Source organism: Rhinolophus ferrumequinum, chromosome 24, assembly GCF_004115265.2.
Source record: "Rhinolophus ferrumequinum isolate MPI-CBG mRhiFer1 chromosome 24, mRhiFer1_v1.p, whole genome shotgun sequence".
In the NCBI taxonomy this organism is placed as follows: domain Eukaryota; kingdom Metazoa; phylum Chordata; class Mammalia; order Chiroptera; family Rhinolophidae; genus Rhinolophus; species Rhinolophus ferrumequinum.
The window spans coordinates 5,543,047-5,570,924 of NC_046307.1; the positions used below are offsets into that span (position 1 = coordinate 5,543,047).

The 27,878-nt window shown below is 46.2% G+C and overlaps 1 protein-coding gene across 3 annotated transcripts; it reads right to left on the reverse strand.

The window, feature by feature from the left end:
* Positions 1–1,402: 1,402 nt before the first annotated feature.
* Positions 1,403–27,641, reverse strand: ZNF346 (zinc finger protein 346). 3 transcript variants are annotated; one of them, XM_033096864.1, is made up of 7 exons: positions 27,437–27,641; positions 17,673–17,776; positions 17,024–17,116; positions 15,173–15,317; positions 11,139–11,324; positions 5,239–5,332; positions 1,403–2,764 (listed from the first exon to the last, which is right to left on the reverse strand). In XM_033096864.1, the coding sequence occupies exons 1-7, from the start codon at positions 27,609–27,611 to the stop codon at positions 2,677–2,679; spliced, it is 885 nt and encodes a 294-aa protein (XP_032952755.1). In that variant the 5' UTR covers positions 27,612–27,641; the 3' UTR covers positions 1,403–2,676. The 3 variants fall into 3 exon arrangements, with proteins under 3 accessions (XP_032952755.1, XP_032952754.1, XP_032952756.1); XM_033096863.1 differs by having other exon boundaries at positions 11,139–11,372; XM_033096865.1 differs by lacking the exon at positions 17,024–17,116 and having other exon boundaries at positions 11,139–11,372.
* Positions 27,642–27,878: the final 237 nt, after the last annotated feature.

Consider the following 27,878-nt stretch of genomic DNA (forward strand, 5'->3'; position numbering starts at 1 on the left):
GGGCGCTGCTGCTATCCCTGCCGGGTGGCTGCTCACTCTGAGACCATGTTCCTGCCTGATGGGTGAGACAGGCCCGGGGGTCACGTGGGAAGGACTTTGGTCCTTGTGTGGAAAGGATTCTGGACTAGGAATCTAGAGAACTGGATTCCACTCCCCATTTTGCTGCTTCTTACTAGTGGCAAGACCTTGGGCAAATCCCTACATCTCTTCGAGCTTTGTTCTTTTTCTGTAAAACGGAGTATCATCACCTAGTTCAAAAGGTTGTTATGCAGATCAAATGCTGGTTTCCCAATGGCGCCAGCTCTTCATACCCTTGCTGAGTCAGCGCTGCATCCTGGGCATTCCCACAATACCATACCATACTGCGCATTTCCACCATGCCACGTGACCACCGCCGTCATGGTCTTTACCAGTGTGTGAGCGCCCCAAGAAATCGTGTTCATCCCTGTGTCCTCGGGCCAACAGGGCTGGGCACACAGATGGCCAGCACTCCTGAATCCAGACTAAGAGGTCCTGCAGGCCAAGGGTATGGCATGGTATGACTGCCCACCCGCCTGTCTGCCCCTCACTTCCTCGCCTGGTAGGTAGGGCTGATTCTGACATCCTGGCGGGTAGGACTCTGGGGAAACTGCTGAGGCAGTCTGGGCTTTGGACGCTGAGAGCCAAGAACCCGCCCTGGGGGCCGTGGAGGGTCTCTTCCGGATGGCAGGTGCCTGAGAAGAGCTTACTGGGTGAAGAACAGGAGCTGAGGCCGCCTGGGCACCTTCCTCAGATCTGGCTGTCTGAACCAGAGGCTGGACGAAGGACTTCTGAAGCCATTAAACTCACTCCTTTCCCAGCTCATTTCTGGGTCATAGAAAAGGTTCTTCCAAGAATGACCAGGCCTATGATGAGCCCCACGGAACAGACGTGTTGCTGTGTAAGAGCGAGGCGGGAAAAGGCCATCTCTCCTCAGGCATCCACATTCGTTCGTTCATCCATTCATTCAATAAACAGTTCAGGAGCCTCACTCAGTACTAGGGCAGTGGAGATGAATGGGGTGCGGTCTCTGCCCGGAAGGGGTTAGCCTGCAGAGAGCCGTATTAGGCGGCCTCCATGTCTATCTCCTTTCCTGCTCCCCGAACTTCCTTCTCCACACAGCAGCCAGAATAATCCTCTCAAGCAAAGCAGACTACCATTCAAACCTCCACAAGGCCTCCATCACGAGGAGCTGGACGAGGGAAGAGGTTGTAGAGTTTAGAGCACCCGGGAAGACTTCCACAGGGTTGCCACGCAATTTAGATGTCGCTCTCTGTGCCAACTCCTAAGCACAGTATTTAGGACCCCGGGAGTCTGAGTGTGGTGAGGGGGATCCAACGGCAATATGGTCCCAAATCCCAGGTCTGTTAAGTTGTAGTCTGGCTCATGGGAGAAATTCTTTATTTAGATGCTTCAGTGACCAAAGACAGAGCATAAGCACACAGCTGCACACCCACGTACGATACTAAAGGCATTTCACAGGCGAGGCGGCCATGAGAGCAGCTGGGGGCAGGCCTCGGATGGTGCCCCTCCCTACAGCTCCTGCTTGAAAGCTACAAGGAAAAATCACTCCCAGTGAAGTCACAGGTAGAGTTGGAGAAGTCTAGGTTTGGGGTCTGCGGAACGTCTGATTGCTCACTGCGGAGACTTGCACCAGCGCTTTCTTTCCCTGGGGGCCCCATCCCACTCGCTGGTAGCCAGGAATCTCCCGGTGGGTGATGGGGGAGGGCTAGCACCACAGCAACCTGGGCAGGTGGTCTGCTGCCCAAGGGGCAGGAGCGGGCTAGCTGGGGCCAAAGGGCAGCAATGAGCCTCCGAGTTGGCCAGCAAGAGGCAATTTCCCTTTAAGGGCACAGAAGGGCACATCAAGGAAACTTGCATGTGGGGACCTTCCCACAGGACCTGGGCCAGAGAACGTCTGACAAAGGAGAGGAAAGGGGGAAAGGCCCCCCTCTCTCCCCACACAGGGCACTGAGGCCTCCTGCAGCTCTAGCGTGGCCCCAGCTGCTGCAGGTCCTAAGCACCAGTCAGGAACTGTGGAGAAGGGGCAGGAGGGACAGCAGTGCTTGCCAGGACTGTGGCATCGCCCCAGGGGACTTCATAGTGGGCAGAAACCTGTAAAACCAGCCAGCATGTGGCGCCGAGCTCAGGAAAGCCTGCACTTGTGGAGAGAGGGGGAATGTCACAGCTCCAAGCTTCCATACGGCAGCTACTTCCATCTGCCCTTTCCCGCCTAGGTCACGGTCTGGCGTGAAAGCGCTAATTTCACTGGAGGTGCCTCGAGCCCAGGAAGAACTCAGTTCTTCAGCTGTAGGGACTGGTCCAAAGCTGACCTGACGAGGAGACAGGCCTGGAGCCTCATGACATGTGGCCCACAAGGGCCAGGGAAGGGGGAAGGCCATCCTCTAAACTCTCACCCTGTGAGACCCCAAGTCCTCTCAAGGTCCCTGCTTCCCTTGTCCTGACCTATAGGGCAGGGCCCATTCCAAAGGGAGGAACAGGGTGGATATGCTGGACCAATCAGAGGCCGCCTGTGGCCCACTCCAGGCCTATGTAAGAAAGGAGGAAGAGGGAGCCAAGGGCTGACCATATCACGGTCACAGTCACGGGAGGCTGGCTCATAGCTGGTTCAAACTGGGGTGCCGGATAGAAACACCTCTAGCCTTCCAAGGTAGTTGAGTCTTTCTGAATAGGTTGTCTTTGCATTGGAATCTGGCCCAAGGGTGATACCATTGTTTTTGGTGACCTGGAATTGGAGAGGGAACAAAAGTACGTGGTTAGTTTGTGGTGGTTGCAATGGTGCTGCAGGTGGCTTGTTCTAATGGTAGTACAGCTCTCCCAGGGCCTGGGAGTGACAAGAAGGACAGCTCTCTCCTTTACTGGGTACTTTGCTTCTAGCATCCTATTTCACCCTCATGGCAATTCTACAAGGGGGGGAATAGCACCCCCATTTTACACATGAGGAAACTGAAGTTCAGAAAGTGTAAATGACCTGCCCACAGTAAGCTTTTAAGTGTGGTACACTCAGGACTGCAGCCCACGTCTTTTGCACGGTACCAACCATTCATTCTGCCTACAGGGCCCCGTCCCGAGTGGTACAGAATGACCCCTGTCCCCCTCACAATGAATCTACAGTGGCTCTCCTGTCACCCTCTAGCCCACTCTCTGGGTCCCTAGCACCACCTGATATTGTCTTATTATGGATTTCTTTAGGATCTGCTTCTACTGGCAGAGGGGGACCCAAAGGATCGGGGAACAGCATTGGTCTTGGTGCCTACTGTAGCTCCACTGCCCAAATCAGGGCCTGGCACATAACCGGTGCTCAATAAGCATGTGTTGAGGGAATAAAAGCTCCCCTCTCTTAGCTCCCCTTACTGGCACTAGCACTTTAAGTACATTATCTCTAACCCTGACAGCATCCCGTAAGCTGAGGATAATGAGCTTCAGCTGGAAGTGGCAGAGTGAAAAGAACGGGCTTTGGAGTCAGAGGTTTGAGTCCCGGGTCTTACTCCAAGTAACTATGTGATCCTGGGCAAGTCACTCAACCCACCTGACATTAGGGTTCCTTGGGTTGTAACGGGGTAGGAGGTGTCCTAATTCAAAACTGCTGTTGTGAATTACATGCGATACGTGTTTAACAAACTGTAATCCTACAGAAGAGGAACTAGAGGCTCAGAGGTTTACTGACTCACCCAAGGTGACATAGCTGGAAAATGCTGGAAGAAAACAGTAAACAACACTAGCATTTCCAAGTCTGGGTTGCCCTGCGATGGGGCTCTGGCTGGCTCCAGACGGTCTGTGACACTGTCACTAGTCCAGGTGCCACAGGCTGAAGGTATGCTAAACGGGAAGTGTGCCCCACACTGGGTTGCTGGGGCTTGTCTCAAGTCCATATCTAAGAGAAACCTTGAGAGCCCTCCCACTGAAAGGCGTGTCTACACACAAAGACGACGACCAGCTGCAGTGTGGGAGAGGGGACTCCAGGCAGAGTACAGAGGAATAAGGGCATTTTGCTCCAACACTCCGTTACTACCACCTTTAATTCATTTGGCTGTGAGCAATGCAGAACCAGCTACCAAAGCCAAAGCAATCGTTTCGGCAGACTTGTCTGCATGAGACTCACTTTTCTCATCTGTAAAATGGGGATAATTCCCATCTCAGAAGTTTACGTTGTGGCACACTGTCCACACCACAGTTCCCTTCTGAGAGGAAGGGACGGAACCACGTGGGCCCTCCCTGGCCAGGCTCTAGCCTCCTTGTCAGCGTGACACCCTGGAGGAGCTTGCTGTGAGCCAGACAAGCCTCAGTGCGTATTACAGCTCAGCCTCCTAGGTTCACTTTTAATGGTGGTTGCCTATATCTGTAAAATCAGAATAATGATCCCATCTTCCCAGGGTTGTTTGAGGATTGCCTGAGAGAATTTGCTTGGGCTCAAAGAATGTTGGTTATTTTCAGGATTATCAAGAACAGAGAACTCTTTCTGTTCACCTCTACCCTTCAAAGCACTTATCACGATTTGTAATTACTGGTTGTAGACCAAAAGCTCATTATCCTCACCTTATGGGATGCTGTGAGTGTTAGAGGTAATATAGTTGAAGTGCTAGTACCAATAAGGGGAGCTATTAGAGGTGAGCTTTTATTCACTCAACAAATGGTTACTGAGCACCAGGCCCCGATTTGGGCACTGGGGCTACAGGAGGAACCAAGACCAAAAATAAGTATAGTTTTTTTGTCTTCTATCAGAATGTAAGGTCTTGAGAGGAGGGACTGGGTCTGTCTTGCCCACCACTCAGACGGAGTTCAATAAATAACGTGATCAATGAAGGAAAGAACCTTGGCCATATTTGGTAATGGCCTGTAGAGGGAGCTCTTGTCACAGAATTGATGGCAGTGACGTCTAAGGTCTTTAGACCAATGAAAACAGGCTTCCCTAGTTAGACTGCTAAAGGCCAGGAAATCCAAGTATTCTTAGGAGACCCCCAAGGAAATCGCCTATGCTTCTACCAAAACTTTCAGCCCAGGAGGGCCCACAGCTGGGGAGAAGCCGATGGGAGAAAAGCTTACAGAGGAGACACTTCTTTCTGCTAACTGACGGATCTTCTGTTGACTGAGAAAAGGCTGCCACGATTCCCTATTAGCCAAGGAGTACCGGGCTTTATTCTGATTCGGAAGACCTGAGCTCCTGCTGCAGACGCTTGACTTCAAAGGATGATTACTCACTGGTTCTTGTGTTTGAAGCCGCTGACGTGAGCTTGGTACTGTTCTATGGAGTTCAGCACTATCTTACACGTCTTGCACGGGTAGCCCTTCCCGGCTGAAACACACGTAAAAGTCAAGATGCTTAGTTATGCAGTAAGAAGGGACCTGGGACTGCTGCTTTTGACAGTGCATGCAAATGCCCTTCTGAGGACGGAGGGGTGGGTGAGGTCAGGTGGTTGGCCCTGACGAGAATCCCAGAGGCCTCAGCGCTCGGGGGGCGTGTGCTGCGTGCCGACGTGCTCCTCATTCCCCTCTGTGCCCCAGTCCCAGCCTCGAGCCTGGTCCAGAGTAGCTGTCTATTGAGTAAATAAAAGATTGAAGGCACAAAGCGGTGATATTTGGTGTAACTGTCTTTTCCACCGTGATTGATAAGTGGCCTCATTAAGGATGTCCTTCACTGAGAGCTCTGGAAAAATGCCCCTCTCCTCGGCTTGTAATATCAGTAATTAGTGGGAATACCCACTATGAAAAATCAATCTGTTTTTCTTCCTTGAGGCTCACAGACGCTCTGTCTCCCTCCCAGTCCTGCTCCAGTGACGCAGTGGCCTTTCTCCACGTGGTCCAGCACAGAGATTCAGGAGCCAGGACATGGTGGGTCGGGAATCCCGGCTCTGCCTTCATTTGACCTTGGCTAAACCCTCTCCTTTCTGATCCTCAGCTTTTCTCAATTATAAACCACTTATACCACAACTCGGTAACCATAATGCCTACAATAAAAAGCAGCTATTATTTACCACGTGCCTGATACACGCCATGCACTACAACATGATTTCAAGGGCTCTTCTGGCTCTTAAACCTTTCAAATCATCCGCCACCCTCATTCTCATAACTCTGCAGTGAGATCACCTAGGCTCGAATCCCAGCTCTAGCGTTTCTTACCTGTAGGACCACAGACCAGTTCCTTAACCTCTCTCAGATTTGGTTTCCTCATTTGTAAAAGTAGGGCTTCCCTGAGACTCAGGTTCCCTACATACAGAATGAGGTTAATATCAGTATTAATCTCATAAGGTTATTGTAATGATTCAAAGAAAAGCATTTGGCACAAAGTAAGTGTTTAACAAATGTGAGCTTTTATCACTATTATTATTTCACTTTGATGGGTTCCATGAGTCATGCTGGCAAAGAGGGGAGTATCTTTTAAGCAGCCTTCCACGGCAGCTGCAGCTGCTGAGAACACCAACAATCTCCTGTACCCCAATAAGCCAGACAAAGCTCCCACTATGTTTATTTCCCTTGTGTCTTCAGGTATTTCCTGGAAGATGCATCCCTTTAATGCACTCAAGGGGAAAATTACTGCAATCAGAATTCAGGTCCTTTTTAGACAGTTAAGGCCAGAATTCATGGTTCAACACTAACAGGGAAGAGATGCATAACAGACCAGCAGAACCACTCTCTCCGCAAGGTCAGGAGTGGGACCTGGGGCTGGTGTGGGGGTGACAACCACCAATGGTGAAGAGTTACTGATGCCCAGGTTACAACAGCCCATTTTATTCTCTATTGAGCACCAGGCACCATGCCAGGATATTTATACCTTTGGATTCTTACAACAACCCTGCAAGATAGGTGTTTATCTCCATTTTTCAGAGCAGGAAATAGACCCAGAGAGGTTAAGTGGTTGATCTGCGGTCAGAGCTGGGATTTGCCCTCTGGCCCTTGAAGCCCCCGTTTTTCCCTCTGTAGCACACCTCTCTGGACTCTCCTGTGTCCCCTGCGAAGTACAAGACATCAGTACACTGCTGATCTGTAAGCTAGATTCAAATCATTATTTGGGGCAATTGCAGAATTCACTGTTGCTTCTGAAAAACAAGTACCCACACATAAATTTTCATCTGCTTTTCGTCTTACATGTTTGATATTCTGGTTTACCTGTGTGATTTTATGAATCTTACATCACTAGAGCTGATTTTTAAACATCTGGCTCATTTGGAAAAGCACCTGTATCACCTTTCTTTACTGCCAAGGCTTCTGAAAGACCTGTCTACACTTGCTTCTCCATTTCCCTGCCTTTCAATTAGTTTGCAACCTATCCCTCCATCCCCACCCATTCGCACACGCCCTTTCCAGGGCCGATGGTGGCTTCCTTGTATCTAAATGTAACGGACAAAATGGATGCTTATGAGGCCTCATCATATTTGGCCTCTCAACAGCCCCTGACAGAACTGGTGACTCCTCCCTTCTTCAATGTCTCTCGCCCTTGGCTTTCAGCATGCACACTCTCAGTCTCCTGCTAACTCCTGTTTAACCTCCACTATTAATACTGGCATTCCAAATTTCCAGAGAGCTCAATCTTAGACCCTCAGCTCTTCTCTCTCTAAACTTCTTAAGGGATCTTATTCATTCCCTTGACTTTAATTATCACCTATTAGGTTAAAACATATGAAACTACCAATATCAAACAGTTTCTGACCTACTAAGATGGCAGTATCTCTAACTCAGACGTCTTGTTCGAGGTCTCGACCTGTATATCCAACTGCCTGTTTAACGTCTCTACTTGGATGTCTCATGGGCATCCGAAACTGAAGTTGACCAAGCCGGATTATCCACCTCATTGCTTAAGACTAAATGCACTAAGTACACCATCCTGACTGTTTCCTTTCTTTCATCTCCCACATTTGATGGCCAAGTCCTGACAACTCTACTTCCAACATGCATCTTGCATTCATTTGCTTCTACCTCCTTCACTGCCATCTGAGCCGCGCTCCTACCTTCTGCAGTATGCATGACTACCATAGCCCCACTGCGGTTCTGTCCCCATGATCCTTACTCCCCATCCCAAACCACTCTCCACCCTGTAACCAGAATGATCTAATGCTGAAACTGCCAATGGCTTCCCAGTGCCCTTAGGATAAAGGCCCAAATCCTTACCCTGGCTCACAAGGCCATGAATGGACACTCCTCCTCCCCCAGCATCAGCTTGCCCCACCCACACTGACTGCACCCCTTCCTCTAGGGAGCCTTCTGACCCCTGCTTCCCCATAAGGATTAACTCCATTTGTTCCATTTGTTTCCTGTTCTAAGCTCTGTCATCCTTGTTACCTGCTCAAGGCCTGTCTTCTCCATAGACTCTAAGCTGCGTGAGAAGTTGAACTGCACCCATCAGGTTTACCACCACATACACGACGCCTGGCACGTTAGGAAGGAGACCAACAAGTATTTCTTGACTACATCTGAATTTTCTAAGACCTGAAAACCTGTCCTATGCGTAGGGGTTGAAGAAGCTGGGGGATCAGCGTGGGGCAGAGTAAGCGACTGGCTCTGTGTAGGAGGCAAGGCCCGAAGTCGGGAAAGTGATGGGGTGAAGCAGAGGACCCCAGTAACCCGGAGGCAACGTGGCGTGCTCTGGGGGCTGCAAGGATCTGAAACTGTCAACGGCTTCCCAGTGCTCTTAGGATGAGATGCGGTTTGAGTTTGATGTTCTTGGGTAAGCCTGGCGCGTAAGGCAAGCTCCAAGTCTTGTCTGAGCAGCGTGGTAGATGCCACATCCACCCTGGTGGGAGAGAGCTGGACTGTCTGGGCCAGCTCATGAGACTTGTCATGAGACACCTGTACTTGTCATGAGACACCTGCCAGGAGCCCGTGGAAACTACTCTCTGGACCCGACACAGAACTTGACCCGGTTTCAGTGCTGGCCCTGCTGCTTCCTAGTGGGACCCAGGACAAACCACGTCGTCCTTCTGATCCTAATGTCCTCATTTGTAAAATGGGGGCATCACACTTGCACAACAGAGTAGCTGTGAGGATTAAATCCGGTAATTACACGCGAGCACGTCTAGCCTAAGGCAAGTGTAGCACGACCGATGGAACAGAAGAAAGAACGAACACGCCTCTACTGACGTAGGGAAGAGTCAGGCCGCTGATAAACCTCAATCCTCCGCTAAGGCAGAATCCCTGTCAGCTGACGTCACTGCCTGCATACCACAGGTCATCACCCCACCTCTGTGAGTAAGAAGGGGTCAGAGTGGGCTCAATGCCTCTGCTGATGTCCTGCACCCAAAAAGCCTCCTGTCAGGTATACTCGGAGCTGCAGGCAGGAGGCAGGAGTGTACATTTTGGTGCCAGACAGAGCCAGAGACCCATAGTGATGTTGTCACTTATCAACATCAGGTCATTGCAGCTGTACGTCCTGGAGTGAGTCACTCTGAGTCTCCTCTGTGTTTGTGAAGTGGGAAAATCATGCCTATTTATAGGACTGCTGTGGGGATTAAATTATAATGTATATATTAATATCAAAGGGGCATGTGACACTCCTTCCTGCCTCTCTGCCTAGGTTTTCATTACAGATTTTGGCTGATCTTTAAAGTAGTCAGATGCCTTCAGCAAGAAAAAACGATCAAGGCTACAGTTTTAGGATTACAAATGTAATTTAGCCTTAGACAAATGGAGGTTGGTGGATACAGAAAGGCTTTGGCTTGAGATAAAAGAACAGAATGGATACAAGTTACGATAAGCAGCCCCAAACATTGCAGTGCCTGAGTCCTGCTAGTGGACAAGAGATAATGAGGAATGACCAGGGCAGGGCTGCGTAAAGGAGCCGCAGCTACCACAGTGCCCTGGGTCGAGCCAGCTGGGTCCCATGTTGTTCCTAGCAGTCACAGGCCCACACAGGAGGGTGTCGTGAAGCAGGGGTCTGAGGAGCTTCATTCTGAGGTTTCCAGAGTCCTCGGCATCTGGGACTGACCAGGTTACTGGGAAAGGCACTGCCTGCACGTGGGAACAGTACGTCAATGCCAGCTGCCCCTCTCTAATTTTGAAGAGGTTTGTAAGGCAGCAGCGTCCTTCAATGGCATTGGAGGAGCAATGCCTGGCACCCTGCTTGAGCCCCCCTGCGCACAATGTCAGCGGTGTCAGTACTGGCCCAGGACGGCCGTGCTGTGCGGCTGCTTTGGGGTTTGGAGGACTGCTGGAGACACACGAGCCCTCCCCTGCCCATATGTGGTCTGGCGCGTCTGCGGCATCTGTCTGGGTGCTCACCTGTCCAGGACTGTGGGAAGAGCACACATGACTGAGCAGTAGCTTTCCTGAGGCCAAGCCGTTCCACCTGGAGGCCCCGGGGGCTTCAAGTGTTGAGTGTCTGATGCTGCATCTGTACGGCCTGGGGTCCAACACTGACGTCTACATAGGCTCCACGGGACAGGAACCGTTTCAGTCTTGGTCACTACTGTACCCCAGTGAGGGAACACAGTAGGTGCTCAATAAATATTGACCGGGTGAATGAAAGAGAACACAATCATCTCTCCTCTCTCCCCATCCCTTCCTATGTGATGGGAAGAGCTCCTCACTCCCGTGATGCTGACGGGCCTCGTGAGCACAGGGGAGTTGCTAATATTCGGAGTCAGAACGGTCTCCTTGGCCTTACTCTCCAGGGACACAGGCCTCAGCGGCTGGGACAGGAGGGGCCCTGCTACAACCTGGCTGCTGAGGCCGTCACACAAGGAATGTGGAGGACATGGAGTTTGAATCAGAGGGTGCAAACTGGTGGCCTTTGGCCCGAATCTGGCTTACATACAGATTTGATTCACAAAGGGTTTAAAAAGTTTAAAATTTAAAAGTTAGTTGCACATTTAAAAAGTTTAGTTGCACATGTAAAAGTCAGGAGAATTCTTATTGAAATCTGGCTTCTAGATTCTTTTGAAAAACTGAAAGCTGGCTAGAGCTGGCTAGGAGAGGCACGCCACTCTTTTGCTGACCATTTTCCCTCCTGGCTCTTTCCCTTAGTTAAATTTCCCGTCTGGCTTCTGCAGGCATTTGAGTTTGCCATGCCTGCCTTCAGAGACCTAAGGAGGAAAAGCATAGCCCTGTGGCCCGGGAGCCCCAGGGGTCCTGCCCTGAGCCAGCTCTGGGTGTGAGCCGGGTCCCCTTACCTGATGAGTCAGTGACAGCAGGGTCTGCCAGCCGCCCGTAGTGTGCCATGAGTTTGAGCTTGGTCTCCTGTTTCCTGTGTTTCTTGCCCACATAATGTTGCTGAGCCATGACAGGGTCGTTGAAAGTCGCGTGGCAGAGGCTGCAGAACTTGTCTGGGTCTATCATCTCTCTATTCTGGTGCAGGGCTAAGGTGGAGGCCACAAGGAAAGGGTTTGTAAGGCGTTTCGACAGAGCTGCGGCGAGAGAGTTTAAACAGAAACAATGAAAAAAACCCAGAAGATGCCAGACTTTCGAGTATGCTGAATGCAAAGGGAGGCTGGTCACTAGCTAATCACACTTGCAGATGTGGCACTGTAGGTGTGAATCACACGGTGAAAGCCTTCTCTAATTGGGGAAACTGGAAAGATTTGGGGGAGCTACTTTGTTCACCAGCTTTAACTACTTTAGGCACATGACTCCTGATGTTCTCATACGCTTCCGCTATCAAGTTGCCAAATTACAACAGACTAGACATGGACATGCCTGCCGTCTTTATCCCTCGGAGTTCCCCAGAATGTCACGGCAAGTGGGACAAGAAGTTTGGGTTTTTTATTGCCATCCTCACAGTACCCCAGTACGGAGCCGGGAGCCAATGCACAGACGTACAAACTGAGGGTCTGAGGTCCTGGAAGTCATTTAAAAAAGGCAGCCGTACTGGGAGGCCTTTTGGGGCTGAACAGGAAGAAGAGGATGCCGCTGACACTTGGTTACGCGCTTTGTAATGTACTTTTTCTCCTTCGGTCCCAGAACTAGTCCATCAGGCAGGTATCATTTTGCCACATTATAGAGGAAAACTGGCTCACGGGTGAGATAACTTGCCTGAGATCACCCAGCTAGTGAGTGAACCTGGGTCTGTGTGACCCTTAAAGACCATGCCCTCTTTGCTACGCCAGGCTGCCAGAGTGGCAGGGAGACCTGAAAGGTACGACTCATGCTTTCACCCTTACAAAAATCCCTGGCTTTGGTCAATGAATTCCATTCATCAGAGCCTGGGAGGGGCACACGCTAAAGTCACCCGTGGATCAGCAGATGTTCTAATGCTGACTGCAGGCCATGCTGCTGGCTGGTAGATGCCATGGCTCACGAATGAGTCCACATGGCTGGGATGCTGTCAATCTAGTAGCCACTGCTTAAAAAATGTGGCCTAGAACCCGCACGAGTGGTGCGGGGTGGGGCTCAGCAGCACTCACAGATGGCTCAGACGCTCTTTCAGCTCTGTGCCACTTCAGTGGGGGACATTCTGAGGACTTTTAGCAAGCCAGAAGAAACTTGCTGGCTTTCCCCACAGTGATTTTCCAGTACAGGGAACCTCAATTTCCCTGGCCATTGTTCAGCAAGTCACTTGAAAAGTAATATACATGTTGTAGAATATTTAATAATATGAGAGAATATTCAGTATGTAGTGTTGAGTTAAAAAGAAAAGGTTATACAGCAATCTGTTTCTTATGTCCTCAATTCTGTAAATAACAACAAAAAACATACTGGTGATGCATGGAGAAAAGACCAAAAGCACAGAGTAAAAGGGTGCTTTTCAGTATTTTCAACTTTTCTACAATGAATGTAGATTTTTGACATCAGAAAAGAGATAATAATGGTTGTTAAGACATAAAGGTCATTCTTTAAAAGATACGGAAGAGAAGCATCAGAAGTGAATGGTTAAGTCAAGTTAGAGGAACCACTTAAAGGACATCCAATAAAAATGAGAGCTATGGGAATCTTCTCTCAGGAAACAGCTTGAAATATGGAAAGAGTATTCTATAGGGATGTTTACTGTAGCATTATCTATAAATACCAAAAAGGCGAGGGAGGAAAACTTTAGAGGAATGGTTAAATGTGGTATGATGGGATATTACATAGTCATTAAAAATGTTCACGAGAAAGTTTTTAACAACATGAGGAAGTACAAATGTTATATTAAAATGAAAAGGGCATAAAAGAAAATTATACACACAATATGATTATATCATTGTTAGAAAATATATACGCAGTTCATATGTGTGTACTGGTATTTTGAAATGTTACCAACATATTGACAGTGTTGGTGGTAAGATCTGGGTGATAATTTCCTTTCCTCTTTGTCCCTTATGCATTGTTTGAATTAGAATTATTCATAATGAGTATGCATCGTTTTTATAAAAATAGTAAGGTTATTTAAAGTATTCTATGTTTATATGCACATATACATGGATTTAATCTAGCTATACATAAAACAGATATACATACAGATATACATGTGTACACATAACAAAAGATTACAGGAGAACCAGTACTACAAAATGTTAACAGTGGTTATCTCTGAATGGTAAAATCATGGGTACTTTTTCTTTCCATTTATCTATATTTTCCATATTTTCTACAACATGCTTGTATTACTTTTGCATTAAAAAAATGTTTAATTTGAGAAACACAGGTATAAACTCATGTAATAACATAAAAATGTGCTTAAACTACAAAATTAAATGAGAAGTAAAAACAGGACACATGCACGATGACTACAACATGAAAACATATGTGTGTGTGGCAAAGGCCGAAAGTGGATATGGAAAATAAACTCATGCATATGGAGTCTTTGGGACCAGGTATATTCCAGAGAACTTTCCCATTTATAGAAAGGTAAGTCCATATAAAGCTCAAGAGAAGTGATCTTATAAAGTTCTGTTCTTAAGCTGGTTTCTCTTGGCCTAATGTTTAATCTTTCTGGTACCATGAATGGTACCAACACTGGCTTTAAACAAAAGCAATTAGTAATAGCATAGCTTACTCATGAACCAACCAGAAGCAAGCCAATGACATGCTCCAGGTGGTGGACGTCTGGTCAGCTACTGAGCTCCATGGAGGGGGTGTTCTACTCACTGTCCTTCCTGAGGGTGGTGATAATACTAACAGCAGCTGTCATTTACTGAGCACCTACTATGTCCCAGGTTCCTTACATACATTACTTCATCCTCACAACCTATGAAGTAGATAGTATTATCAACATTTTATAGGTGAGGACACTCAGGCATGAAGAAGTCAAGTCATATAGATGGTAAACAGCAGCCCAGGGGTTTAAACCTGGTCATCTGTGACTTCAAAGTCCATATTCTGTTGTTTCATAGCATAAATAACTAGATTTGGGTGTGATAAGAGGGTGTAATTGAGTGAGTTTTTAAAACTCTATCTTCAAAGCCTTCCAAAACATTGTTGTCTTGTTTTCATAATACAGTAATATAAAAAAGGATAATAAGTATTAGAGATAGTGTAGTCTACTTCTTGCTCCAAAGTGAAGAGAGAAGCAAAAATCACCAAGAAAAAATGAAATAAAGATCAAAGAACTTTCACTCTTGAATAACTGCAGTTAGCAGAGGTTAAAAATCCCAGCAAGCCAGGAGTTAATGAGATGAAAGTGAGGGCCCCAGTGGTGACAAGATAGAGGGGCTCCTTTAGAAGTCACTGTGCTGGAAATGAGTTCATGGCAACTGCAAACACAGCTTGCTGGGCAGGAGTGGCAGCACTGAAGTATTCAACTTTGAAAGGCAAATCCCTGTCTTGAGAACAGGCAACTTTGATGATTAAAGTGAGCAGGGCATAACCTGAGTACATGAAAAAGAGGAGGATTTAGCTTTTAACCTGGCACACGTGGTAAGAAGGGCAAGTGGCTGCTGGGAGGGAAAGATCTAAGCGGGAGAGGTGGAGGTGGAAGGCTCTCACGGTGTGCATGGCCGGGGGCACTTTGGCAGTCCTGAGTTATAACATTAGTCAGGCCCACAGCTCAGGGCTAAGAAACTTCTACAGAGAAAAACTGATGTCACCAAAGAAAGGGAGGTTAGGTGAGCACAACTCTGAGGCTGTATTTCAACGAAGCAGGGTCTGCTTTCATATTTTTAAGGACTCTCAAAAAATAGTTCAACCTCTCCAAGTCTGTGGCCCCAGTGAGCATTTCTGGGAGCACCTGGCATTGGCGCCCTGAGGACGGGAGGGGTCCCGATATAGCACTACTCAGGAAAACCAGTACCTTCCACCTTAGTGGATTGCTGCTTCAGCTTTAAGTTCTTTGCGTGGGTCTTCCCCAGGTAGTGCGACTGGGCCACGACAGGGGAGGAAAAGGTCATGTTACAGATGGGGCAGCACTGGTTCTTGTCTTTGCTTCTGCTGCTCTTCTGGGTGGGAGAAAGAACACAGGTCTGATCACACCACTGCCCGGCCAAAAAATCTTCCATGGTTCCCCACTGCCCTCAGGAGAATGGGCATTCCGGGCCCCCTTCTCAGACTACCCCAACCTACCTTTCTGGATTCTCCTCCAGCTATCTCATCCCAGGCTCTCCACTCACCATTCCCCACTTTTTTCTCTGTTGCTTCCCTGCTGCCTAAAATGATCTTCCCTCCTTTCCTGCCTGGCATACGTCTGCTTGGTCTTCAAGGCCCAGATTAAGTGTCACCTCTTCTGAGAGACTTTTACTTAAGAAAATCATTCAATAAACAATTATCGAGCCACTTTGTGTGAGTATTCCAGGAAGAATTCACCTTGTTCCTCCTCTGTACTCCCGGAGTCTCTATCATACCGCTTGTCATCCTAAACTGACAGTGTCATAGCTTGGGAGACTCTGGGAAACCAAAGTGCAGCGTATGGGCATGGACTGTTGGACTCACCTTGTTTCCTATCCTTAGCACCTGCTGGAGTCTGGCACACAGCAGGTGGTCAGGGTTTGTTGAACAAGCAAATCACTGGGTTTTATCTGATTATGATTACTAGAAAACAATGTATTTCAAGCCTATAGTAAGGGCTCCCAGCCTCTCTCCGAGAAGGTCTGATCTCTAGATAAGAGTATTCATTCTAAGACAGTATTTTTTAACCTTGGCACTATGGCCGTTTTGGGCTGCATAATTCTTTATTGGGGGGTGGAGAGGAGCCTGTGATCTTATTTGAACTACCGGACCACTCCAAGAGTTGAAGGAACTGAGATTCAAAGAGGTGAAGTGATGTGCCCAGGGTCAGAGTTGATCCTATATTTTGAATCCTGAATCATAAGAGGGGCAATCAGGAATGAGTCCAGTGAACTGGAGAAGGGATGAGCACGGCCCTTCCAAACCGGTGGTCACTACAGTAGGAGGCACAGCTTGCAAACTCTTATTCATTGAGTATCCACTAGAAATTGGAATTTTACTTTATTAGACTCTTACGAGGTAGGAATTACTATCTCTATTTTATGGGTGAAGTATAGCCTGGGTAAGTAATTTACCCAAGGTCAACCAGTAAGCTGCAGAGCTGGCACTGGGCCCTAGTCTGCTGATTTCTTACCCTATGACATTTACAGAGCCTCCCATGGAACAAAAATTATGGTGCCCCTAAGGGACTGGGGTTGTTTCCGCATAATTCTCGCAGGACTTTCAAGCCAAAAGCAAATCTATCAGAGCAGGCACCTGGAAAGGGGTTCCTTCCATTTGTTTATTCAAAACAGTCCAGTGCTGAACTCAGCTCTTTTCCCTGATCTCAAGGAAGCCGCAGCCTGGCTTCCTTCCACTTTGTCTCCTTGAGTAGGGAATGGGCAGCTTCTTGTCCTACTCCAACAAATCACAACGGCTCCATTTACTGAGCCCCTACTATGTGCCAGGCTCTGTGCTGGGTGCTTTTTCCTTCCCTCATTCTAGCTTGGAAAAATCCTAAATTGTAGTTGATATTAGCATCCTCATTTTTATAGAGGAAGAAATCAAGGCTCAGAGAAGTAATAAGAGTTGCTCAAGTCACACGACAGGGCTGGGATTTGAAGCCACGTCAGTGACTCAAAGCCCATGCTCTTTCCACCGCACCAACCTGCCTGCTGGCTTCATCAGGAAGCGAGCGGTCTCAACATGGCAGCTGGATTACCTGATCTGAGTCTAGCTTCTTCGTTTCCCCCTTTAATGTCTCCATTCCATGGATTGCTAGGTATCTCTTCACTTTGTTGGCATGTTTTTTGCTCTGCAAGAACCCAGGAAAAAGATCAAAGATAGCCAAATGCCATTTTACATCTAAGGCACTCAAAACACTCAACTAGGTTTTCACCTGATTCATCCTCACAAAACTTTTGAGCAGAGATGGTGGGGGAAGAAACCTAGTTTACTGTGTCCTTACTCTGTTCAAGTTACTTTACATGCCGTCAAATTTAATTTTCACAATCTATGAGAAAATTACCATCATCTCTATCTTGTAGATAAGGAAACAGGCTGAAGATGGTGAGGTTTCTTGCCCAAGATGAGTAGCAGAGCTGTGATTCAAACTCGGGTCTATTTAAAGCCAAAACACGTCCTTTCTACTATATAAGCTACAATGGAAGGTGTAAGTATAATGATCCTGATTTGGGTGGAGAAATGAGGCTCGGAAAAATTAAGTCAAGTCTTCAAGTTACGGTCGACATGCATGGAGGCAAGGCCTAGATGGCTAAGAAGGAGCTGCCCTTCACTGTACACGCCAGGGAGGAGTGGGGCTTGGAACTGGGTCTGGAGTGTAAAGCAGTCCTAAAGGTACAACGGCATACCTGGTAGTGTGCCAGCTTCTGGGACTCCGAAATGAGCAAGGCGCAGCAAACCTTACACTGGGTGTTGGTGAAGAGACACTGGTTCTTCTGGATCATGTGCTCCACTACAGAGAGGAAAATAAAAAAATCTCTGCGTTAAAAACCTGCCTCCAGAGCACTGTCTTTGAACCCTGCCTCAAACTCAGGCCCTGGGTAATGGAATGCCACCCTATTATATCTCAGCAAACTTTAGTCACTCTTCCCCTACTGCTTTCACGACTCATGCTATATTCTCACACCACCTACACTACTCCTTACTGTATAATTTTATTTAAGCCAACTTTATTTACTAAATAGTCTGAAAACTTTTAAATTGAGATACAACATATTGATTTCAGGTGTACAATAAAATGACTTGATATTTGTATTGCGAAAGGATCACCACAATAAGTCTATTTGTTACCACACGACTTATAATTTTTTTCTTCTGATAGGAATTTTTCAGATCTACTCTCTTAGCAAACTTCAATTATACAATACAGAGTTATTAACTATAGTCACCACACAAGTAAATTCTTTTAAAAAGGAATCTTTAGACCATAAACTTAAGTAAACACCAATAAAAATGATAGAATTTTAGTCAGATACTGGAGTCAGTCTTGGACCTTTCCTTAAAAAGAACAGTAAGAGAGCAGCGACTGTGAAGAGTGGCGTTATGACATGGTCACACCCAACTGAGACTTCTTTCCTGATAGAATCAGAAGGACTGAAAGACTTGAAAAGGGAATCATTTTCTGACTGTTCTTTTAAAAATTTTATTGTAATAATTCTGTATCTTTTTATTATTTATGGGACCTTTTATGTGGAATTAAAAATAAAGCAACCTTCAAATTTGCTCCACTAAAAGATCAATAGCATTTTCTAATTATTTAAATTTCCATTGGTATAACTACACAGAATTGGTTAGAAAATTGTGTTGGGGGGTGGTGGACGGTTAGCTCAGTTGGTTAGAGCGTTATGCTTCTACCAACGTTGCCGGTTTGATCCCCGCATGGACCACTGTGAGCTGCGCCCTCCTCACAAAAAAAAAAGAAAATTGTATTGGGGCTTAACTATTAAAAGACTAGAACATTCTTTTTGTATGGAAAGAATGTGAGTTTCTATTTACTGAGGAATCATTACAATTAAAAATTGGTTTTCTTTTGAATGAATCAGAAGATTTGAAAAGAAATTTTGGAGGATATGTACCAGTTAGAAGATGGTGCCGATCTTTTATCTTCATGAGGAAAGGTAAATTAATCCTCTTCTTATGTAGTCAACATAAACTGTTACCTAATACCAGCTAAATATTTGTGGCACAAATTATGTAGGAACTTGGGCTCCCGAGGCATGCCGACTTGGGTTCAAATCCTGCTGCTGTTACTTACTAGCTGCATGATTTTACAGAAATTACTTTATCTCCACTCCATAGTTTTCCTTTGTATAAAATGGGGGTACCGGTGACATGTATCTCATAGAAGGGATTCCCGTGTGGTTTCCCGTAGACACCACTTAGCGCAGTTCCTGGTAGTACATGCTCAATTTCAATGTTATCGTCAGATTATTTTCTGGGTCCTGTGGTTCTGAGAAAATTAACTGTTTTCTATATTGTACCTATGATGATAGTTCTTAATCTAAAACCTGATAACTGTTAAAATTTTCCTCACTGTTCTTCACTTGACTTTGAAACATCTAAAATCACCTAACATGTTACACAACTCCCACTGTAGGAAACCATGATATTAACTTGTTCTTAATTGTTGGGCCTGGAGAACAAAGCCTTACCTTTTTGGGGAGGGAGTAAAACCTCATTCAATGCATGAATTCTATCATGACACTGATAAACTGAGGCAGGGCAGAGTCCAGAAAACTGTGAGGAGACGGCAAGCCCACATTTTTTTATCTTATACTCTGGACCAAAAAGTGGTCAAGATGCCCTGGAAGGAGTCTTGGTGGAGAACTTTTAAGGTGCCCCTTTCTACTTCACAAGATCTAAAGCTTATCTATGCCAGTGCTTTTGGGGAGAAGGGTTGTTGTTTGGCTGTATTTCTGCCTCTGAGGGTCTCTTGTTTATTTCCCCATTTTTCTCCTATAGTGCTTGGTAAATTTTTGTGAAAGACTTTGCCTGCCTCAGCTGTGCTTCAGAGAACCAAGGTAAGTGGGTCTGTGAACACATCTGGGCCAGAGCTTTTTAAAGGTGGTACCCAGGAGTCAGAATCCAGTTACCTCCTCAAGCCTGGAGATGCTAGATCTTGTTTTATTAAAGGAGATGGGTTCCTTTTCCAGGAAATTCAGAATCTGACTCCCAAAGACTAAACAGGGTAGGGACCATGTCATTTACGACTTTGTATCCCCAGCACAATACGTGACCTACAGTAGGGGCTTGGTGAACACCTGCTGAATGACTGAAATGCACCTCTCTGGTCTCAGACTGTACACTCACAGCCCACAAACGTGTTCAAAATGCCTTCTAGGTGCCAGAACTGGGCTTCATGCTGGGGTGGTATCAACAAATAAAACAGAATACAAAGAAAATAAAAAAGCAAGATAGTGACAGAGTGAGAAATGCTAGAAAACAAACAAAGTGGTAGAGAGAATGGGGGCAAGAACACTGTCGGAGGCATGAGCCACAAGGTCTGGGGGAAAGTGTTCCAGCCCGAGACAGCGCCAAGTCCCTGAGGCAGGGATGAGCTCAGCATGTTCAAGGAATGGAGAGAAAACCAGTGGTGAAGAGAGAAAAGTGGTAGGAAATTAAGTTGGAGAGACAGCATGAGGCCTACCAGATCCTGAATAAACAGAAGGCCTCATAAATCATGATATGAACTATGGATCTTATTCTAAGTGCAATGAGAAGCAACAAGATCTGGCTTATGTTTGGAAAAGATTACTCAGATCACTGTGTCCACTGATGACACGGGGATAAGAGCGGAAGCAGGGGGAACAGAGAGGAGGCGCTGCAGTCTCCTGGGTCATAGATGATGGAAGTTTGGACGAGGCAGGTTGGCAATGGAGACAGAGAAAAGTGGATGGATTTGGAATTACATTCTGCAAGTAGATCTGACGTTCAATTTCTTAGATTGGCTTGGTGGGTGGCGAAGGAAAGAGAGGATTCAAGGATCACTTCTAGGTTTTGAACTTGAGAAACTGTACAGATGAGATGAGAACTGGAAGAAGACAGCCTTGGAGAAGAAATTAAAGGCTTTTCTTTGGGCTATGTTAAACGTGAGTGGTCTATCGGGCTTATGGGTAGAGACATCAGGTAGTCAGTTGAAGATTCAGGTCTGGAGCTCGAGGGAGAGGTCAAAGCTGGAGATATAAACTGGGAATCATCAGCATATCAATCATATTTAAAATTATAGACTGAAAGAGAATCCTAGTGTAGATGAAAAAGGAAACAGGTTCTGGGATTGAGTCTTGGGACCCTCCAAATTTAGAAATCAGACAGAGGAAGAGAAGTTGAATATAAAAATGAGTACTGGAGGGGACTTCCAGCTGTGGCATATTCAGCAGATCCTCCCCTCCCGCAAAAGCAACTACAAAACTGGACAAAACTGACAAAACCACCACAGCAGCATTCTGGAAGTTGACTAAGGGCACGTCACAATCTGGGAAGCATTTGTGTTTGTGCACCTGCTGAACTTCGGGTGAGAATGGTGGGCACTGGGGCTGCTCTCATCCCCTCCCACACTCAGCAGCACAGAGGAGGTGCCAAGAGGCAGGATGTGAGAACCAATGGCTTCCCTGTGGAAGGGGGCAATCACTTAATGTGGAGTGGTGTGCAACATGCATAGCTCGGTACACTGGTGGTAGAAGTGACGATCTCAGAGGCAGGTGAGCAGGAGGGGCCGAGGGCTCTATTAGCTTGGTGAGGCCATGGTTCAGTACCTGGCTGAGACTGCGTGGCCATGGAGACGCAAGAGGGCCAAGTAAGTCCCGGCCAACTCTGAGGCTGTGCACATGTGCAGAAGAGACGCAAAAGGGCCCGAAAGTAAAAGCCTGGAAAGACTTGAAAATGGCCTGAACTTTGAATGTGTTCCCTGCTTACACACAGATTCCAACAGCAGAGAACTGAGGTCTTAGGCACCAGGTGTTTGAGAACAAACTCTGTTGAATCACCGGCTGACCAGTAAGCAACATAGATACATAGAAATTATAAAAAAGAACCAAATTGTAAATATTTGCTCTTAAAGTCTTCAGCCACCATGTAAGCAGTTTTCTTCCAAACTGTGAGGAAGCCCAAACTATTCCATGCATGAAACCACATGGAGAGGCTCTCAGACTACCTGGATGGAAAGAGCGAGCTGCCTCGCCAGCCCCTGGAAGCACCAGCCCATAGCTGTTTCAGCTCTAGCCACCATGTCACTGCAACTGCCTACGAAATTCTGAGTCAGAACTGTCCGGCCAAGTCTTTCCTGAATTCCTGACTCAGAAAAGCCATGAGAGGTTCATGAGGTTGGAGGAAGTCAAGGTCTACAAAGGGAAAAAGAACTTACATGAATGGTCAGAATTTTGCGAAGGTGCACTAAATGTGAATCCCTGCTGCCCTGATAGCCAAATACAACTCTAACCCAGCTACCAACTACCTCTCCAGAGTGGGACAGGTTTGATCTAGGAAATGAGGTGCTTAGAAAATCATTGCAAAGGCTGAAGGGACTAGGTTGGGCCTCCAGAAACATCTCTAGGAACCATGCATAATTGTTCCAATAGGCAAGCTACAGTCTCTGAGGCCTCCATTACAGTCTTGTTGGAAATAGGAAGCTTCATTGTTATTGAACCTGCTTCTCAGCTTATGAAGCTGGAGAATGGATGCTGGAACACTGATGTAGAATAGCTCACAGTTCCATGACATTTCTTCATAGCAATAATAGCCAACGGCCATAGGAATATGGTCTTCGTTGCATTTCTGCCTTCCAAATCTTATGAGAAGCCATCCGATTGGCAGGACTTAATTGCTATCTGTATCGTAGCCAATGAGAAGTTGTATGGGGTAGAGGCTGAGAGATTTAGAGTATGAAGTTCAGGGCTGATTTTTACAGGGTCAATGAAGTAGGGCCAGAGAGTCAGTGTGGGAAAGCAAGGTAATTCATCAACTTAAGAAATTTAGGGGAAGTAGTATTTGGGAAACAAAATGACAGACACTTCAATCTGAGTTGCAATTGTCTTTGGGTGAATTAAGGTGTCTTCAGTTGCCCTACAAAGACTTAGGACCAGGATGCTGGTTACTACATGACTAAACTATATTCCAACTATTAGGTAAACATTGCTAATCTATAATGACTTGCGAATCCTTGGGCCTAGATGTGGCCTTAGAATCTTCAATTCAGTTCTATAGAAATTCATCAATTGCCTGGAAGAGGTCCTTAGGGGGGGATGAAACCTATTTACTACCCTGTTTCTTATGGCTTATTAGAAGGTAGTGGGTGTCTACGTACAGCTGTAGTTAGAAAACAGCGAACAACAAAAGATCCTAGGAAAAGGAAGCTGGATATAATCTACCCATGGGTCCGACTGGTTAGGCAGTATGGTCTAACAGTGTGATCTATGAGAATGAACTGGACAGTTAGCTCCATAAGGTCACAAAGCCTTACTACTTCCATCTACTTTGTGAATCCATATTGTTGATGGTCTCAAGAAGCTCAAGTTTTCATCATACAAAAGGGCAAGAAGAAAGCAAATGTAAAGGCACTGATGATGTGGTGCTAAAAAGTTTTATTTATTTTTTTATTTTTTATTGGGGAATATTGGAGAACAGTGTGTTTCTCCAGGGCCCATCAGCTTCAAGTCGTTGTCCTTCAACCTCGTTGTGGAGGGTGCAGCTCAGCTCCAAGTCCAGTCACCGATTTCAATCTTAGTTGCAGGGGGTGCAGCCCACCATCCCATGTGGGAACTGAATTGGCAACCTTGTTGTCGAGAGCTTGCGCTCTAACCAAAGAGTCATCTGGCCGCCCCTCCAGCAGCTCAGCGGCAGCTTGTTGCCTTCAATCTAGTTATGGAGGCCGCAGCTCACTGGACCACGTGGGAATCGAACTGGCAACCCTGTGGTTCAGAGCTCACGCTCTAACCAACTGAGCCATCCGGCCACCCCTAAAAAGTTTTCCATTTAGAGTATGTATAAACAGAGTGGAGCTGAAATGAAATAATCAATCAATGAAATGAAAAATTCACTAGAGGAACTCAATAGGAAATTCAAAATGGCCAAAAGAAAGAATTAGTGAACTTGAAGATAAATTAATAGAAATATTTGATCTGAAGGAAAGAAAAAGAAAACTGAAGGGTGGCCGGTTGGCTCAGTTGGTTAGTGTAGTGCTCATAACACCAAGGTTGCTGGTTCAATTCCCACATGGGCCAGTGAGCTGCACCCTCCACAACTAGATTGAAAACAATGACTTGACTTGGAGCTGATGGGTCCTGGAAAAACATACTGTTCCCCTATATTCCCCAATTAAAAAAAAAAGAAAACTGAAGAATAACAAGCAGAGCCTCAGAGACCTGTGGGACACATCAAGCATACCAGCATATGTATAAGGGAATCTCAGAAGGAGAGAAGAGAAAGCAGCAGAAAAAAAAATATTTGAAGAAATAAGGCCTGAAAACTCCCCACATTTGACCAAAGAAAGACATTAATCCATATATCCAAATATCTCAGACCCTCAAAATAAAATAAATACCAAGAGATTGACCCCTAGACACATCACAGTCAAACAATTGAAATATAAAGACAGAAAATCTTGAAAGCAGCAAGAGAAAAATGACTCATCATCTACAGTGGAATAATTTGATTAATGACTTCTCATCTTGAAACAATGAATGCCAGAAGACATATTCAGAGTAGTGAACTAATCACTATGCTGTACATCTGAAACTAATATAAAAAAATAAAAATGGGGAAAATAGTGAAAAAGAACAAAACTATCAACCAAGAACTCTATGTCCAACAAAACTATCCTTCAAATCTTATGCTAAGTGACAGAAGCCAGTTGCAAAAGAACACATATTATATAATTCCATTTATATGAAATGTCCAGAATAGGTAAATCCATATGAACAGAAAAAAGGTTAAGCACTTGCCAGTGGTGACTGCTAATGGGTACAGGGTATATTTCTGGGGTGATGAAAATGTTCTGAAATTAGACAGTGGTGATGGCTGCACAACTCTGTGAATATACTAAATGTACATTTTAAAAGGACAAATTTTATGGTATATGAATCAGGTGTCAATAAAGCTGTTATTAGAAAAAAAATAACAACTATCCTTTATGAATGAAGACAAAATAAAAACATTCCCAGATAAAGACTGAGACAATTCATTGCTAGCAGGTCTGCCTTGCAAGACATACTTAAAATAGCCCTTCAGGCTGAAAGTGATACACGATAACTTGAATTCAGAGGAAAAAATAAAGAACATCAAAAATGGTAAATATGTGGGTTAATATAAAAGACATTATATATTTTTTTCTAACTTATTTTCTTCTTTAAAAAACATTGTATAAAGCAATAATTATGACAATGTTTAATTAGGTTTATAACATATATAGACATATATGACAACAACAGCACAAAGGAGGGGGAGGAAAGGAGTTACATTATAGGAATGCTTTTATATTTTACTAGAATTAAGTTAGTATTAATTTGAAGTAGACTGTGATGAGTCAAGATGCATCCTGTAGTCCCTAAAACACCACTAGGAAAATAACTTAAAAAAAAAATCAATAGGGGAACTAAAATGGTACACTGCAAAATACTTAACACAAAAGCCAGTAAAAGAGGAAAAGAACAAAACAAAAAGAAGATAAATACCAAAATGGAAAATGTAAATCTGGCCATAACAATAATTAAATTAAATGTGAATAGTCTAAACAGCTCACCCAAAAGGTACAGATTGTCAGAGGATAAAAGAAAACAAGATCCATATAATGGAATTCTACTTTCAATGAAAGGGAATGAAGTATTAATACACACTACAATTTGGCTGAACCTCAAAAACATGCTGAGAGAAGCCAAATGGAAAATACTACATTTGAATGCTGCCATTTATATGAAATGTCCAGAAAAGGCAAGTTTATAGAGACAGAAAAACAGTTCAGGGGTTGCCTAGGGCAGGAGGTAGGAGTGGGGATTTAAAATAAAGGAGCACAAAAGACCTGGAGTGATGGAAATATTCTAAAACTGGACTATGGCTACATAACTATCCTTTTACTAAAAATCATTGAATTGTATAATTACAATGGGTGAATTTTATGGTATGTAAATTCTAACTCAATGAAAGTGCTAAGAGAAGGAAAAAAAAAACCCAAGCAAGTAGAACTTGGGGTTACAGGTATCTACCTAAACCTCATATAAATATTGCAAAAGCGAAGAGAGTAGGGAAATGAACTGGGTTGTAAGCGACACTGTACATTCATATACACGGAAAGAGACAGTTCACTTTCCAGCACACAGCTGCTGGGTTGAGGACAAAGGTCACTTCCTCTTTTTGTGCATCCCCAACTCTTAGGCATTCCTCTCCACTGTTCCTACTATACATTAGACTGAAACTGTTTTGGTGTCTGCTTCCTGGACTAGACTACAGGTCCCTCCTGTAGGGCAAGGGCAGTCTTTTCCTCATCTCTGTAGTTCTGATGCTCAGCCAGTCTTGGGAGTAGAGCAGGCATCAGGAATGTTTGTCAAATTAATTAAAAGAAAACTGCCAGGTTGGGGCGGGGTGCAACTTTCTACCACACAAGTTAGAATGTATGAGGGACAGAGGGGGCACATAATAATTTAGGAGTCAGACTAGACTAGTTTTTAAACTGGAGAAATATACTAGGGTATACGTCTGTATACCATCCCAAATTGAAACATATGTAGTCCTGGATGTGGTCAAAAATTCCATTTTATCACAGGGCAATCAGCCCACAGGCAACATATTAAACTTTACAAGAAGAGGCTGCTCAGCAAGCAAACAAACCGTTACAGAAATCTGATTGCCCTGAAGATCACATGATAGGATTAGCATAGAAGCCCGTTTTTGTGCAGCTACCTCTGCTAAGGACTGTGAAGAGAGTCACACAACCAGGTCAGGCCAGCTCTTTCCATCTCCATCTTACCACTGCCAGGTAAAATGCAGAGCCAGCTGGGAACCTTCAGCGGAGAAGTGTCCCTGTTTCTCAGGCTCCTGGCCCCCATGTCAGAAAAGGGACCCAGTTGGCAGAGACCAGACACCTAAAAACGGGTAAACCAGGGCTCAGTCACCAAGGCCAGGAGGAACATGGGGGTAAGAAGGCTTTTAGAGCCCTTGGAAGTGTGGGGCATGAGAGTAGGGAGGCAAGAGACAGTAGGGCTGGGGGAGCCTGGAGACTGGGACGATGGAGAGTCAGGGAGAAACGGTGAGGGGGCTACGAGTCTCGGGTCTCCCAGAAGGCATGGAGAGGGATTCCAGTCCACGAGCTTGGAAAGAACTGCGCTCTGGTGGGTAAAGAATGCAGGGCAGAAAGCACTGGCGGCCTGAACTTGAGAAGGCCCTTGACCATTTGCACGCGGGGCCCTGATTCTTGGGGTGCCGCGGACTCGATTTTCAGGGGAGCTGGCCCACGGGCATGGGCCCGATGGAGTCCTCCGGCGCGTCACGCAAGTGGGCGGGCCAGGAGTTAGGGGGTGTGACCGTAGACCCGGGGGCTGGTCCGCGTTCTCGCCCCGGGCTTCCGCCACTCCCCGCGAAACGGGCAGGCGGGCTAGGGGCTTCCTGCCTCTGAGACCCTCGGACTCACCTTCCTCCCTCCCCACTGGTTGGGCCCCGGACACTGCTTCCCACAGGCGGCGCGCCCTCTCGCGGTCGAAGCGCAGCCGGTCTGGTTCCCGGCCCTCCCGCTCCTCCGAGATGTTGTATGGCCGGGCCCCTCCGCTGTCCGCGGCCTCCACCGTGCCCAACGCGGGATACTCCATCTTCCCCGCAACCCCTAACCGGCCGATAGCCTCTCCTGAACCTTAGTCTCGCGAGATGTGGCTGGGAGAGTGACTTTGCCGGGCCAACAAATCTCGCGAGGTTGGGCGGCGCAGACCGCGTTGCGGTGCCGGCCGGGGCTTTTTTTTCCTCGTTGCTGTTGGGACTTCGAAGCATCTGTTGTGGAGTCGGAAGTTGGTCGCCGGTTCCATAGCAGCCCCCTCCGTTTGGGACGGTATCCATCAGTCCTTGGCTCAGGGTTCTCACCT

Coding starts and splice junctions, on each gene's coding strand:
- ZNF346 (XM_033096863.1), bottom strand. CDS start 27,611: ATGGAGTATCCCGCGTTGGGCACGGTGGAGGCCGCGGACAGCGGAGGG. Junction 17,777..27,436: donor ACCAGTGGGGAGGGAGGAAG/GTGAGTCCGAGG, acceptor TCCTCTCTGTAG/TGGAGCACATGATCCAGAAG. Junction 11,373..15,172: donor GCAATCCACTAAGGTGGAAG/GTACTGGTTTTC, acceptor CTCTCGCCGCAG/CTCTGTCGAAACGCCTTACA.